Below are 16,649 nucleotides of genomic sequence, written 5' to 3' on the forward strand. Positions count from 1 at the left end.
CTGTTGTGTGAAGTGTGCGGTGGCAACCAGCAGCGGATGGTTGCAGTAATACCTCAGCGTGGGTGTCCACAACACCTCTGTCCACTGTCACACCTCTGTCCGTCGTGTCACACGGACTCTCCCCTCTCTCCACCTGCTCATCTATGGCCTGTGAAAACAAAGCAGAGCGGACAGACTGCTGCCATCTCATCTTAGACGATATTGCAACATATTCTTCTGAGATGATCCACTTTGTATTCTTTGCAGACAGCCCTCCCCCCTCTGCAGCTCATAATGTATCACCCCGCAGTGTGGCTAACACAGCAATAAGTCATTTTTCATATCTCTCTGAATGTGATTTGATTCTTTAAGAACCGACACTCTTTCGGCTGCAGTATCTGTTTTTATATTCTGTCATTTGCTACAAATGTAATTCTCTATGAAGTCTGTGGCGACTTAAAGATACATTTTCCAAAAGAAAATCATTTCTTTTAATGCAAACTCATTAAAACTAATGCATTCGAACTTTACTTGGATGCCCTTTCTGCGTGCTGGTGCCCCCTCCCCGCATCTCATGTTATTTTTTCGGCCCCTTCCACAACCTGAGTCCACCACTGCATTCTTCACATAATACTTCACACAGCTACAGCCACATGTGGCTGAATATTGACCAGGATAACAAAATGAATTAGTGGGTTTCGGGTCAAGTAAGTGAACTCACCTGCTGATCCAGCAGAAGGGTGTTTGTGGGAATCGCAGCGAGCGATTTGTAGCTCAACTTGATCTTGTGAGTCTGGAGGGTTTTTTTTAAGAGAGAAGAGCAGGCAATGAATATAAATGAAATTGAAATTGAAACATGAAGATAGACTTTGCAGAGTGTTTCGTGGAAATGCATCATATATGTTTTACATCTTTTTAGGCATGCTTTATCTCAGACCGCTGCAGGCTGTTAATCATGCAAAGCAGCCAGCCTCACTGGAGACACCCGACAGCAAGAACAGCACTGACATGTGTTGTCTGCTTTCACAGAGCCGGAAACCACATCGCTTTGTCTGTCGCTGCTCAGACGATTCATTTGGCTGATTTGAAAATGTCACCAAAAAGTTCAGTTAGGGACGACTTCCCCACGCCGACAGGCGAGAAAACTAGACGGCCGTGTTCCACATGTACTCGCACTACATTAAAAGGATTCCTGATGGTTGATACTCAGAAGTGTGTTACACTGTACTTATCTTCAGGCTGCATGTCTGGCCTGGAAACCAGATTTTGTCAAGAGCTACTGCAGTGATTTTATGATGATGGGTTCCTTCATGCTTTGACGTTTCAGATATTTCAGTCATTAAAAATCAAGCAAAGATCTGCACCAACATCAGTACATGACACGGCAGAGACAAACAAACAGAAATCTAAAATCAGCTCCACACAGAGGACAGCACTTGATATCTAGCTATCAAGTGAGAGAAATCTGTTTTTAACTACATAGCGTGGGAGAACGGCTCGTCACTGGGAACACATTAAATAAGTCAAAAGAAGTCATGCACGCAAGCAGAGAGCGGCTACCTTTCTTTTTTTACCCTCCCTGTCACTGCAGTCTGATATTCCACTCCCCGGCCTTGGGGAGGGCGTGGAGCGTAGGGAGAGTGAAGGGGATGGGGTGAGGTCTCTGATTTGCGGCGCAGGAGAGGGCGTTGGTGTGGGGGAACCGCCGGGTGACAGCCATCCGGGGAAAACCATGGGCGTGTAGCGTGAAGGAGACAGACAGTGAGCGTTGTGAAGAGGCTGTGATGGTGTGGCATCTTTGGACTCACACCTTGCTGTGCTGTTGTGTGAAGGAGGCAGAGGAGATGGTGTGCATGAAGGCTGAAGCTGGGGAGGGCAGGGAGGCGGGGATCTAAGCTTTTGAGAAAGCGAGTGAAGCTTTGAGAGAGATGAATTTTGACTCCATTTCCGGGGCTCAGATGTCTCTTGCTCCTTGATAAATTTAGAGCATGGGGTGATGAGTTTTTTAAGGTTATTATCTGCATGGCCCTTGAGGTGCATGTGAGCGCTGCTGGGCTTCAGCTCAGGGGACTTGGAATTGGAGGTGTGGTGCAGTTTTTTGGAAGTTGCGCAGTCTATTTCATCGTGCTTCGGTGAAGAAACAGATTTGAAGTTGGTGCAAAACAGAGGCGGTGGAACTCGAGGTAGCGTGGGGGGTGAAATAACCTGCTCCCATCGAGGTGCGCTGCGTGAGCGAGTCTGCTCCAAGCATCCTTTTGGTTGATTCTCAGAGCATGCTGTGTTGAGCTCATTTGACTGCACAAATAAAGGAGCAGTGACGCATCTGTTAGGCTCCCTGTGAATCTGGTTTTGACTATCAATAGACGCGGATGAGGAGAATTGGGAGGAAAACTCCAGGGGAATGGAGGCCACGCTGGAGGCTGCTGAGCATGCGTTACAGAAGGACAGGGTCACAGGGTTGACAGGCCAGCAGGGGGTGTAAGGCCTCTGCAGAGCAGCAGACAGGACAGGAAGACGGCCTTTTCTCAGGATGGCAGTGAGGAGGGAGAGTCGGGTGAGAGGAGGCCGGTGCCGGGGAGGAGGGGACTGGGGACAGACAGAGGAGGACAGGCTCTCGCAGGATGAGAAACAGGTTTGAGGGATGTTAATCAGACTAGAGCCAGGCGCGAGAAAGTGCCGCTTGATCTGGACAACAGCGGGGGAGAAGATGCCAGAGAGGACAGACGAGCAGGGAGAGACAGTGCCGCTGAAGGAGACAGGAGAGGTGACAGAGGAAACCCGAGCAGCGGACCAGCTCTTTTCCGAGAGGATGGACTCTCTGGATGAAGCCGGGGTGGGGAACATGTCTCCCGAGTCTGTGGGGCTCGTTCTGTCCTCTGACAATCTATTTGCAAAGAAACCCGAGCTAACCTCAGCATGTCTGGAAGCATCGGGACACGGCCGCCGGGAAATGTCCCTGTGTTTATCATCAGCTGTTTCCATAGAGGCTGTCCCGGCAGTGACGTGGTTGGACGTATTTTGAGATTGTGCAATGACTGAAGGAGAGGCTTTGGTTTGAGAGAGGCTCACGTGATCCGGTGATGACTTCAACTGAAAATACAAAAGAGTTTTCATTAAAGGTCAAAAAGTGGAACTGTGCTTTATCTGACCTTTGCTTCAAACAAACAGTGACCAAAAGTTTAGGAAATTCAATTTGTACCAAGCTTTTTCAGGTGGGTCCAATTTGTTCAGAGAAGAAGAAGGTAATTTGATGAAGCCGCTATCTGACACTCTCAGAAATGGCTAAAATAAAAACCCATTATAGAGAAGACTCTGTGAATGGACTAGCTCCATATGAACCTTTCTTCAGGATCTAATTAAACTGTCAGATTTGAAAGGCAGCAAACGTCCACCTTAGACAGCCGTGTCATTTCTTTAACTTATTTCCTGACAGTGTTTTATTATGTATGTCAACTTGACGCATGTATATTTACCCTGAATAAATACACAGATAAACAGCATTAGATAAACAGTACAGACACAGACATACACACACATATGTATATATATATGTATAATATATGTCAAAGATCCACATGACATTGACACTCGACCACTCATCTTGTACTTACTTGAAGTTTTGTCCCTGTTTGGATCATGTTTCCTGCTCCTCCCTCCACACAGTCCTTGATAAAGACCTTCTCTGCTTTGAAAAACTCCTCGTCCGACATGCTCTCAACAGTTGTTTCCACATGGGACCCGGCGATGTTCTGACAGGAGGATTTAAAGCAAATGTTTAGGAGGATCTGAGCAAGTGAAACCCGAGAAAACCCGGGGTGAACTTCAGCCAGCCTCTCTGAGCTCAGGGGGTGTGCTTGGTTTCACCACACCACCACACGTCCCACACATATAAAGTGCATGTACATGTGACAGGCACATGTCCTGCTGGCGTGGGGCATGATTCATGTGCAGGACTGAGCAGCTGAGGAGGGGTCTGTGTGCACACACAGCTTCAAAACGTCAAGTGTTAGAAATGTCAAGAAGTTAATGTCTCAACAAGTTTGTTTAGCATTAAGTCAGACCCGTTAGTAAGCCATCTTAGCTACATTTACCGCCTGTCTTTTTGTTTTGTTTATACGTTTATGTCACTGACCATTTCAGTCTGCCACCAGTTAGGTTTCAATCCAAATGTATCTCAAATTTTGACTGAATTTTATAAAATTAAAAGCTGGTTCATCAAGATAAGCATCAATAGAAGAGGAGGGTGCAATTAAAGACACAAAAAACACAATGGAAGTATGACTTTTCTATTTGTTAAATGTGTGAATATATAAGGAAGGTTACATTAGATCTGTGTTTTAATCTCTGGACACTGTTAATTCTGTCGAAGCAAAAAACAGTGATCAGTCATGTCAGTAAAATGCTCGCTACACCGGAAAAACTGCCAAAAAAGAGTGAATACAATGTGTTTTTTTACTTTTAATATGTGAAACATCTGCCAATTCAACAAGGAATATGTGCTTAAGATTCCTTGAAATAAGATGAGATGTAGCTGCGGCTGTATTGTCTTATCCCCATGGAGACCATCACAGCAGCTCATCTAAACCTCGCTCCTTCTGGTTCCTAAATCCTTCAAATCAAGTGAAATCTGATCATTTCTTATGTCGCAAAACCAACCAAATGACCAGGTAACAAGTATGTACTGCCTCTGAAATTTAGTGGAGTAGGACTGTATAAGGTAACAACTACAACATACCACAACTGTTATTATGTACAGTTCTTAGTAGGAAATGTTTCACTTGGTCATGTCAATGAAAAAGAAAAAGAAATCTTGTACTGATTGATATTTTGTAACAAGAAGCATGTTAAACTGTAATCTATGCATGTAAAATGTCTTTAATACTCTCATGTTTGTGCATTAGCCTAAATATTAACGCCTTCAGCCATTTAGCTCAACTTAGCCTAAACAGGGAACCAGCTCGCCTGGATGTGTGCCAAGGTAACAGAATCGGCCTCCCAGCACATCTACAGCTTACTAACTAACACATATATCTCATTAGTTAAATCCATGATTGAACTTGAAGCCAGGCTTTTCCAGTATCTGCTAAATTAAGTGAATAGCCTGCTGCCTCTAGCATCATATGCTTGAAGCTATGAGTCATTAAGTGTGTAAATAACATTACATAGCCGACTACAGCATCATGGGATTTAATGGCAGATTAGCATAATTTCAAACTAATTTACTTTAACTCCACTTTGTGTACAATATCAACAGTGAGAACAGACTTTATTGGTAATGCCCCCCAGATGATTAACAGGAAATTAATCTGCACCGTTCATGTCATTACATGGACTCGACTGACTGGAATATTCCATGATGATATATATGACATTTGAACTAAAAGGGTAACTGCTTATGAGAACTGCCATGAACACCCACATAAATGGCAATTATGGTACTAAAAATATATATGTGACAGCACATGATATTGACACCCTTCAGTTTTCTAAATCAATTAAGTCCCGATGCTGTTTTTTCTTTCCTTTATTGTAGATAGACGGCATCATACAAATGAAAGGCTGCCAGAGTGAAGCTATTCCTGGGGCTGTATTTAACACAAATGACAGCTTATGATGATAAAATCATCACATACTGTGTGTCAAATACAACTTATATTTAAATCTTGAACTAAATGCACAGTGAGTCTTCACGTGTTAGGCCTGATAATACTGTAATGATTCGGACAACTGGCTGAAATCCAGTGATGGAATGTAATTAGGTAAATTTACTCAAGTACTGCACTTAAGTACAATTTTGAGGTACTTGTACTTAACTAGAATATGTCCATGTTTCATTTCTGTTACTTTTACTCCACTACATTCTGGAGGAAGAATTACAGCATTAAAGAACACATATAATCCCACAAGATAACATTGATGGAATGTAACTTAGTACATTTATTCATGTACTGTTATTAAAGGGTAACTCAAACCAATTTTTCACATTGAAGCGTTTTTACAGGTCTTGGGGAGTGCTACTGCACATATGAAAGAAGTAGTATAAAACCTTTTGTGGCTCCAAATGAAGCTGCATGTAATCTGATAAATTCCCTCCAGTGATGTCACTCAGTGCTCAAAGAAAAAAACGTTGTACTTCTACTCCACTACATTTTGGAGGCGAATATTGTACTGTTTACCTCACTATATCAAGTGGTTGAATGTAACTAAGTACATTTACTCAAATACTTTTCTTAAGTGCAATTTTAAGTTATTTGTACTTTACTTGAGTAATGAGAATGAGTATTTTCTGTTACTTTACACTGTACACCTACCCCACTTATATTTTTACTCCACTACTATATTTATTTGACTTTATAACCTCAGTTACTTCTTACTTTGCAGATTTCATGCTGCATCAGAGCCAAAGTAGAACATGTTTTAAATCAATTTATATATATTTTCAATGTTTTAATTTTTATTTATCAGCAATCAAATTAAGAAAAAAAAAAACACTGATTCCAGGAATCAGAAAAATGCCATGTCAGTAATAGTTCCAACTATAGTTTACAGTATATACCGTACACTCATGTGAATATACATGTGTACATAATATTTACTTTAACTTGTACTGCTGATATTTAAGGACATTTATTGCCGGAAAATTTTGTTTGATACTTACTTTTACTCAAATATAGCTTTTGGGTACTTTTTACATTACTGAAAATAATCTGTTGGCATAAAATTTGCTACTGCAGTATTTAAAGTGCATCGCCAAATCATGCAAGAGAGATAAATCATAAATATTTTGGTATGAATCCAAAAATTGTAATTCATTTGGTCACATTAATTCTGGTTCTTGCTTCAGGCAAAGTCTTCAGCAAATTGCAGTGAACCAATCTTCTTAATTAATTCTGGTTGCTTTTAAATATTAGCTGAACGAGGCGTGTCTGTCTGCTGAACAAAATGTCAGAACAAAATGAAGAACAATATATGCTCCCTGCCATCGCCTCTACTGATCCTCCTGAATTTCCCCTCTCTGGATCAACAAAGGCTTATCTTATCTCTTCACGCTATTTGAAGACGATGTGCGATGCACAATGGGCCAAGTAATATAAAAGAAACCCTCTCTCTTTTGTAGGGAGAAGATAATTACACGAAGAAGCTCTGAGTATTGAGCCTCATAATGCAAATCAGTGGCAGACACTCAGAATGCGAGCTGATCCACTTGAGGTTGCACTCACTTATTTGAAATACAGCAAAGGGACACATTGTTAGATTCAATTCTTTTGAACCTTGTCGGCCGTTTCAAATGAGAGTGGTGGATTAATGAGCTGCCGACTATGTCACAGGTAATCCTTTACATCGGTCCCTCCGGCCAACCTCTGTTAACTTCATTCTGGATTACTGTCAACAGATTTTTGCTCTGCTGGTAAACATTTAACAGAATACCAGGCGACATGTGAGTGTGTGTGCGCAGAATAATGAACAGAGTGAGAGAGCAAAAAGGTTTGACCCCATGCCACCTCTTCGCTCCATGTCAGTGTATCAGAGGAGAAACAGGTTACTGTGGTCCAACTGCAAGAGTTGAGATAAGGCCTTGTGAGGCTCCCGAATAAATGCGTTCTCACCTGGCTCTGGATGCACTGACCGAACATCAGGCTGCTCTTTTTGCGGAACCCTGAGCAAACATTACATGTGTTACATTTATAATAATTTGCAGACTTATCGACATACTCAGTTCAAACCAACACAGACTAACAGAAAGTTTTCACAGGTGAAGACACTTAATGCGTTTTCATATAAGGCAAAGGATGTTCTGAATGCTGTGTAAGACGGTTTAAAGACAAATAGTGAGCTGTAAAAATTGTGTTTAACATTTACAATACAATGTTTTTGCTTTCTAGCTGAAATTTAGATAAGATTAACAATACTTTCACATGTAAGGCGAATTCGCTTCGCTTAACCCCTATTCACACAGGACTACTATCTGGGGACCTCTAGTTGTTTGTAATAATTGTGAAGATCATCTGAGATTTTAATCCTGTGTGGATCAGCCATGCCCACAGTTTATACAGTAGAAATTCCACTGCAAATTACCAATCATATCCTGTGATAAAATAGATCCCATGTGAATCGACGTGTCAGTGATTTGAGGTCATATTTTCTGTTTAAAATGTTTTATTAATGTGGCTGCTGAAGAACAGGCACTGAGCTTTTGAAACACTGATGTTATGCAGCGCTTTGTCATCATATCAGCGGGATAATGCCAGTAAATCCGAGTGGAATACAGATTATGCTTATCCAGTGTGAATGTGCCATATAAAACACAGACGTTAATTTCTAAATTAATGAGGTCCTCTGGTAACACTAGTCCTATGAGAATTGTGCTTTATATTGGCCGAAGGCTAGCCCTCGCTGATACACATTAAGATACAATATATTAATGAAGGTATTAATATTAATTTAAGGTGTTGCTAGAACGATTTTGTGAGCTTTGGACGGGGCCAGCTTAGCTGTTTCCAGGCTTTATGCTAAGCTAAGATAACTGGCATAGTCATAATTATCTATCAGAAGGAAAGTTGTATTAATCTTCTCATCTAACTCTCAGCAAGAAACTTTTCCTTGAAATTTTGGTTCATCAGTGTAGCAACAACATTTTAGAGACACTGGATTTGTACAATTTTTTTTTTTTTTTTCACATGTGCTGACAAACTTTAGTCCAAGTTATCAGTGATGAATAGTAATTGCATTAATATTACTCAACTATGCTGTGTACAAACTACTTTTGAGGTACTTTCACTTGACTTGAGTATTTCCATTTTATGTTTTTTATATTTCATACAGTACATTATACTGTATGTAAAACATTAATAAACACTGTGTAGTTCATCCATAAACATTATTTGTTTGGCTATTATAAAGTTGCAACTGATGTTTATTAACATTAACAATTGCTTAATAAATGGTTCATCAAGCATTTTATTGTTTGTTAATAGTGAAATAACTATTAAGTAACGTTTATTTAACTACAAATGTACCATTTATTACAATCATATCAAACATATAATCATATCATTAAATATACTTTTTTATTAAATAAATATCAATAGCTAAATAAAGCTGATTCAATTCTAACATTCTTGTACTTGTTAATGCAACAATTAAAAAATATATTATAGTAGTAGTAGAGTTTTATTATTGAGTTCTGAAAAAATGTATGTACCTCCCTCCCCACTGCAGGCAGCAAAGTGTGTCACAACAAACAAATTTGGCTTTTGAGATTGATGGCACTGCTGTGTCGGAGAAAAAAAAAGACAGAAAAAGCTGTCAAAACAACAATATGAGAGAAAGATAGAGACAGAGTTATAGAAAGACAAACAACTAACGAAGTGGAAATGGAGTTCATATGAAGGACGAAATAAATGAGCACAAAGCCGTGCATAGTGAGGGTGGATTCAAACACATGACATGCAGTCCCATACTGTGCATGAATTAAAGACAATACTCTCTAGGTATGATAAAACACGGGATTGTTCAAAGGTTTCCTGCTGAGAATTCATGTTCATGGTTAATAACATGAAGGGCTGCCACTGCTGTAGGTAACAGCAGTGGGGGAAGTTGAACTAAAACTAATGGTGCATCCCTCCAGTGAGAGGACCTTTGAAGTTTAACACAGGGAGCCAGAGAGCTGATGCCAGGCAGCAGAAGCAGTCAGCACCCCAATAGCACATTAAGCCGACACCACTGGGGTCCAGCCCCCAGGTGGAACATTTGTGGGTTTGTGCATTAAAGTAGTTCCTATATATATATATATATATATATATATATATATATATATATATATATAGGGTCTGCATCAGATGATCTAAGATTAACTTTTTCTTCTATGTTGTCATGTTTAGTCAGTGACACCTCATAGTTAAAATAAGTAAATCTGGTTCAAAGATTAGCTCATCACTAAAAAGTGGTAGACAAAAAACATCATGTACAAACATATACATGTATGTATGTATAAATGTGTATATATGTGTGTGTGTGAATATATATTTAGATGTACATACATGAAGTTTTTTTTGTCTACCACTTTTAAGTGATGAGCTAATGGGCTCACGTGTATATATATATAACTTTATATATAACATCTGATGCAGACCCTGAGATTGTCGAGTAATGTTGATATACACACACTTCTTGAAACATGATGTAGTGATGGGTGCTGTGTGTGTCAGATGCCTGGAATACATGAAATAATTGGATGATGTAACCTCATATCAATCAATGATGTTCATACCCTCTACAATATTGAAACCTTTGTGGAAACCCTACAAGGCAGAACATAAAACAATAAGAGTCCTCATTTTGTTTTGGCAGCTTCAAGTTTTCAGATGTACAATAAATTAGGCTTGTGAATCTTTTTTGCATATTTTCCACCCTGAAGATGAGTCATACTCATCGCTCTTCCTCTGCCTGTGACGTAATTCATGAATATGATAGCTCAAATGCAGGAGATAAGAGTGAGATTTACTCTTCTCCAGAAGCAACAGTGTGTCCCTTAATCTTTAATCAACTGACATGATTCCTGACAAAGAACTCATTTGAAAAAGAGTTTTAAAAAGAAGGACATTCATGCTCATCATTTTGTCCATAACCCTTATTTTAAGGATATGTTGAAAATGAAAATGAAAATTCAGTCATGATTCATTCCCATGCCAGTGGAAAGTCAGGTGAAGTTTCGTAGTCCACAGGACTTTTCTGGAGCTTCACAGCAAAACAGCGTTGAACCATTCTGCTGAACAACTATAGCTGAGGACTTGTTTTAAACAGGAAAGGATAAACACAGTCGATGCGCTATTGCACCTCATTTAGACTGGTTATGCAATATCATTTTTAGCTTTGCAGCTATAGTGAAGATACTGACTTTAAAAAGGGTGTCAATTCGAATTAATTTGTGAATCCGGGGGATTCCGGACACTTGGATTACGCCTGATGACCTTAGAGGCTGAAAATTAAAGCAGCTTATTACAACCCATATTTACATTTGTTTAGCGGCTGAAGCAAATATGTTTTGTGGACTACAAAACTTCACCCACCTTCCAGTTTCAGACTGTTGGAAGTGTTTAAAAAACGCTATTTCTAATAAAGTTTTGAGGAGGTGTGGGGAAAAGTATTATAAATCAAGGCTCATATGTTTAATTAAGGCGATTAATGTAGTTTTGTAGCGAATAAATGGAGCTGTCTGGGTTCATTTAACCTGGTAGTCTTCAACACATTTTAACAGGAGGCTGCAGGCCAAAAAACTGATTACATCCAGCTCTGTGATCAGCTAGAGGACATTTTTATCAGTGAGGAGTCACACAGACTTTGAGTGCACTCATTTGAAATGCTGATCAGAAACCAGGTGGCACTACAAATAAAAGTCAATTAGCTGAATAAACAGCACGTTTTAAGTCATCATGCATTTTGTTAATGCGTTGTAATAAAAACAATCACAAGATCACAGATAATGAACACCAGTTGGCGATAATATCACTTTTTAATCTCCGGGATGTGTACTGCTGCTGCTCCTGCTGTACCTTATGTGGTCTTCCTGTTAGAGCTCCAGATCGCTCCTCCTCAGTAATAATGGTTTCAATGGGTAATTTCCGCACCACTGGCATGAATGTAAAAATAGAAGGCTTTGATGGCACTCCTATTGAAACCTGTAAAATAAAGACAAGGGGAACAAATTGTACATGCTGTTGATCTCTAGATTGTTGACTGACCTCCCAGTTATTTCCCTATGAAGACAAACCCTTCTTACATACAGTAGATGTACATATATATAACAGGACCTCTACCTCATTAGAAAGTCATTACGTTGAGCTCTCCATGAAATCAGTGTTTCAACCACTCGCAACATGTCTTCTTCTTACAGCTGAACTTCTCACATCTTATTTCTCTCTGCCTCGCGGTGTTTTGTATCTGTCCAGCGACTAACGACCCATCGTCACACACGCACACACAGATTAGGCAATTTAGCACCCTGCAGTTCAAAGCCTCGACACTCAGGGAGGAGTAATGAGCTGCAATTAAATCAGCTCATGTTCACATATAGGCACCTCACATGACTGTTACTTGTGCTGCTGAAGTCGTGCACTGTAACTAAAACTGTCAAATTTACCCGTGGTGACTAAAATGTGAGTCAACGGGCCACATTCTCGCAATATTACTGTCAATCATGATCGGTCAAGCCTTTTTGTTTTGTCGTAGCATAATAAAGGACCATTACAACAGGTACAAGAGGACAGCAGCAACCAAAATTTCACAACTGTGTCTGCATCACTCAGATGAAAAATGTAATTGCAGAACTTTTCAAGAGATCAATACTTTGCATTCAAAGCTCAACTGGCATGTGACGTAGAGGGATTGCTAGGCGCTTTAAAGTTTAAATAGATCTTTCTGGGTCACGTGCAGCAACTCTTGACAGCCAGATCGATGACCATACTTAGCTCCTACTTTTGCTTTTGCTTTTATACAGTCCAAACAGCTCCCCATGAAACGTGCTATAGAAGATTAGGACTTGCCAAACAGCTTGTGTCAAACCACTGCGGCATTGACATCATAGCAGGTCCATACGTTGAAACCTCTTTACAGTCTGCAGAGGTGAGCTAGTCATCCATCCAGCTGTCATCTTTATTGAGTCTTTATAGCTGTATAGCACACCACAGCTCACACCATTGGAAATAGGTGGATTTTTACCGGGGCCATGGGGACATGCAACAAGCGGTGGGTAAAATCCTCATCTCATGTATGAAATGCAGCAACATATCTCTGTGATTATAATCTAGTCCATTTCCTGGCAAACTGATATATGATTCCAGTTATGAGCTCACATAAATTGCAAAAAGATTGCATCTCGGTAATATACTAATAATACTCTGAAGAGTGAGTTGAGCAATTCTATATATTGTAAATGCACTGCAAGGGTTTTGATTTGTTACGGTTGCAGTTTTCAATCGCAGTGTGAGTTCAACAGCATTTCATAGTGAAAACATTTCCTATTTACTCCCACACACTCATCCAAAGTACTTGCACTGCCTACTAACCATGCTTCATCTCTCCACAGGGATGTAAGGTCATCTGCAAGATACAAACTGGAGGGTAAGGGCAGTGAAGTTTCCCTCACTAATCAACAGAGGTTATTGTAGCAGATACTTGAGACTCCATTAAAAATGGATCACACATCCTATGCGCATTGATGTCGACACAGTCAGAGCATTAGCATATTAGGTTCTGTTTCACCTTTCATCTCCCAATTTCACTGTAGTCACAAAATCAACCAGCCAAAGTGGATCTGATGATAAAGGGTGGCAGGTCACATGAGGGAAAAAGATTAACAGCAGCTCTAAAAACAAAATGCTCAGTAAGATTTCTCAGAGCTTCATTTAAAATGTAAAAATGTGTTCATGATTTGAATAACAAGTTGTGAATCCTGCTGGGATTATTTAAAATCAGTGTTTGATATTAAGTTTTCACAGCAGTATGTTATCGTTTCTAACTTTGTGAATCATGCAAGATAATCTCATGCTGGTCTTCAAGAGTGACTTGACTCCACTAGAAGATAAAGGGGTATGGATAAGGTGGTGGTGACATTGCACATATAAATAAGGGACACAACATTCTGTGAAGTTACTAGGGAACAAATGAGGACTTAACCGCTACTCAACCATTGCTTCATGACTAGCTCTTAATCCAATTTATAGAGTAGCTACTGATTAGTTAATGATTGGTTAATCAAGAAATGAGTGAGTAACAAATCAAGAATGATGATAAAATTGAATTATTGTGCTTCCCTAAAACCTCCAATTGGAGGACTATATAGTAGATAATAATGACTTACTAAAGAACAGACCTGGAGATCCTTTATTAATTAATCATTAGGTAATGATTAGTTCATCAGTATCTGTGAAACAATCATACTGACAACTTGTTTTACGAGTGCTTCATGATTATTCTGAACCAGCCGCTGGACGGCACAAAACTACCAACTACTCATTCATTACTAACTACTTAAACATAACTTACTGAGTAGTTACTAAGTATCCCCTTATTACTTCATTATTATTTTATGATTACTTACCCTTTTTGTGTCCCTTCAAGTAAACTCAGGAGAACAAGTATCCGTTTTTCCCCTGGTTCGTGATTCTTTACGTACTTGTTACTTAATTAACTGATTATTCGGTAGTGACTAATCGTTAACTTGCAGTTAGTACCTAATTCATTTGGAATTTGTTCCCCAGTAATTAATTTGTGTCCCTTATTGTAAAGTGTTACTGAAGCAGCCTCAGAGTTGACAGAAAATGATTCATGAATGTGTTATACAATCTTACATAATGTGAATAAGGTCTTATCTGCTGGATAGCAAAAGAAAAAGGCACATCTATTCTATTCTATGAGTTGCTGGGTCGCAGGTCCACATCAAAGACTACTGTATCAAATAAAGCCACACTGTTTTATATGTGATGCAATGTGCACATATTTATATATATTCTGGACAGAGATCAATGTCTCATCACATATCTGTCTTTTCAGGATAAAGGGCTGACCCACAGAATAAATAATAGAGTATGCCCTGAGTCGTGCTAGTCTGTTCAAAGCGTAATCAGTATGAACATAAGAGTCCGTTGGGAAGTCATTCATGTGGGAGAAAAATCTACGGCACAAAACAGATCTCTGACAAACCAAGGCTGTTGTTTGTGTAAACTCATAGGATGGCCTTCGATCTATCTATGGTAGCAGAATAACTGTCTTCTACACGTTTTCTTTCTATTCCTCACTTGGTCAGAGGTGAGAAGCTTTGCAGTAACCTTCCACTTATTTGTTGTTAAACAGATAACCATGTATGGGAGGGGTGCTTTCTGAGCTGTGGATATAATCTGAATTCATTTGGGATCATGTTTTATAAACTACTTCAACGTAAGTCATCGGTGTCTCTGATTCTTCATCATCTCTCCTGAATGGTCAAGCGAGCCGAAATAGTTAATAGCAAAGAAACACCTCAACATGTACTAGAGAAACAGAATGAAAATTACAAATAAGAGAATCTAAATTTAAATGAGGCGATAGATAAAAGGAGAAGCCTTCTCCTGTTTGCCTTAAATGTCAGTGTCTTATCTGTGGGAGCTCCATATGTTACCTTTCCACCAGGATCATAATGTCGTCTCTGCTCAAAATATCACATTTACTTAGAGCAGATATGTGGTTTCATTCCGGTGCCCATCAGGGGTTTTAGACCTACTCATGTGACTTTTCTGGTTCATTAGATATTCCAAAGAAGTGGAAGACAGACACAGGTAGATATGCAGTCAATGAATGCCACCACATATAGTCTCTTTATCACTGGTGGAACGAAAGACATTTAAATCTAGCGTTATAAATTAATCCACTAAAAGCCACTGCATTTTATTTCATAGCTATATTCAGGCTACTGGTTATTTTACAGATTCATATTTATGATAAATATAAAGTAGATATAGATTCAACTACTCAACAGTAACTTAGGTAAAATAGTTAATACATTATACACCTGCTTAGATGTAAATTATTTATGTTGCTTTAACCTGATAACATTCCTGCAAATTAATGTAAAATTATCCCAAAATACTTTCTAAGTCTGGTAAATCCAACACAGTTGTTGAACCTTTTGGACTACAGGCATGGTTTGGGGCTCGTTTGGAAGGTTATAAACTGATTTCTTTTCTTTGTTTTGCAAGCTGTCAAAAGCTCTGTAAGTCCATCTGGCATTAATCTACAGGAGTTTGAACACACTGAAATATTTCTTTCTTTGGAACCAATTTTTTTAATGGAAAAATAAGCCTGCAGATGACCTGTAACTGCCCCTATCGGCTGGAAAACACAATGCATCCACATCTTATAGTCTTACTGCACATGGTCAAAGTTCAAATTAGACAAAAATATGAACACTTTTTAGTTTACTTAGGTAATGTTCAGATGCCTGGCCATTGTGTGACCTTCAATTGTCCCTGCCTGGATGTAACAGGGGCATAAATTCAATATAGTTCTTTATTCCCTTATTTTCACTGACTTTATGCATAAAGAATTGTCAAAAACAAGTGCTTAGGTGGAAAAACAACCAATTTAAAGAGCAAAATGCATAAAACTGCATAAACTTGCATAATTTTCTTCAGTTTATTTAGTTGTCTGTAAAAGCTGATATAAACTATATATTGGTGATTTGAAATCTCATTGGCTACATGATGAATCAATCATCCAGAGGCTGGCATGTAAGAGACTCAGGAGAGAGGGAAAAGAAGAGAGAGTGGGTCACTCATCTATACAATCAATCATTGGCTGTTGTAGGCTGTGGGGCGGGCATAAAAGAATATTCTCAATGCAAGAACTTTACTTGTATAGAAGTATTTTTACATTATGGTTTTAATTAAAGGATAAGTTCACCCAAAAATGAAAATGAAAATTCAGTCATCCACATTTCTGGAGCTACACAGCACATAAAAAACACTTAAAAGAACGACTGCTAATGTTAACGCTTTTAGATTAGCTGATCCAGTGAAGATTTTGGGGTGTAAATAACCTCTTTTCAAATCAATTTGGGATCTTGGGGCTTCTGGAGACTTGGATTACACTGGACAAGCAGTACTGAGCTATTCTTTTCAGTCTACTTCACTTGTTTT

General features: G+C 39.2%; 1 protein-coding gene across 5 annotated transcripts in view; it reads right to left on the reverse strand.

Annotated features, from left to right (window-relative positions):
* mlip (muscular LMNA-interacting protein) overlaps window positions 1–16,649 on the reverse strand; it is a 33,484-nt gene that overhangs the window by 13,867 nt on the left and 2,968 nt on the right. For 3 of the 5 annotated variants that reach the window (XM_084375531.1, XM_084375530.1, XM_084375533.1), the window contains exons 2-5: window positions 3,591–3,728; window positions 1,540–3,069; window positions 701–772; window positions 53–148 (exon numbers count right to left, since the gene is read on the reverse strand). In XM_084375531.1, coding sequence (XP_084231657.1) covers window positions 53–148; window positions 701–772; window positions 1,540–3,069; window positions 3,591–3,728 — 1,836 coding nt within the window. The remainder of the gene's footprint in view (window positions 1–52; window positions 149–700; window positions 773–1,539; window positions 3,070–3,590; window positions 3,729–16,649) is intronic. The other 2 variants (XM_084375534.1, XM_084375532.1) reach the window with 2 other exon arrangements.

This window comes from Pagrus pagrus, assembly GCF_965226575.1.
Source record: "Pagrus pagrus genome assembly, chromosome: 15".
In the NCBI taxonomy this organism is placed as follows: Eukaryota; Metazoa; Chordata; class Actinopteri; order Spariformes; family Sparidae; genus Pagrus; species Pagrus pagrus.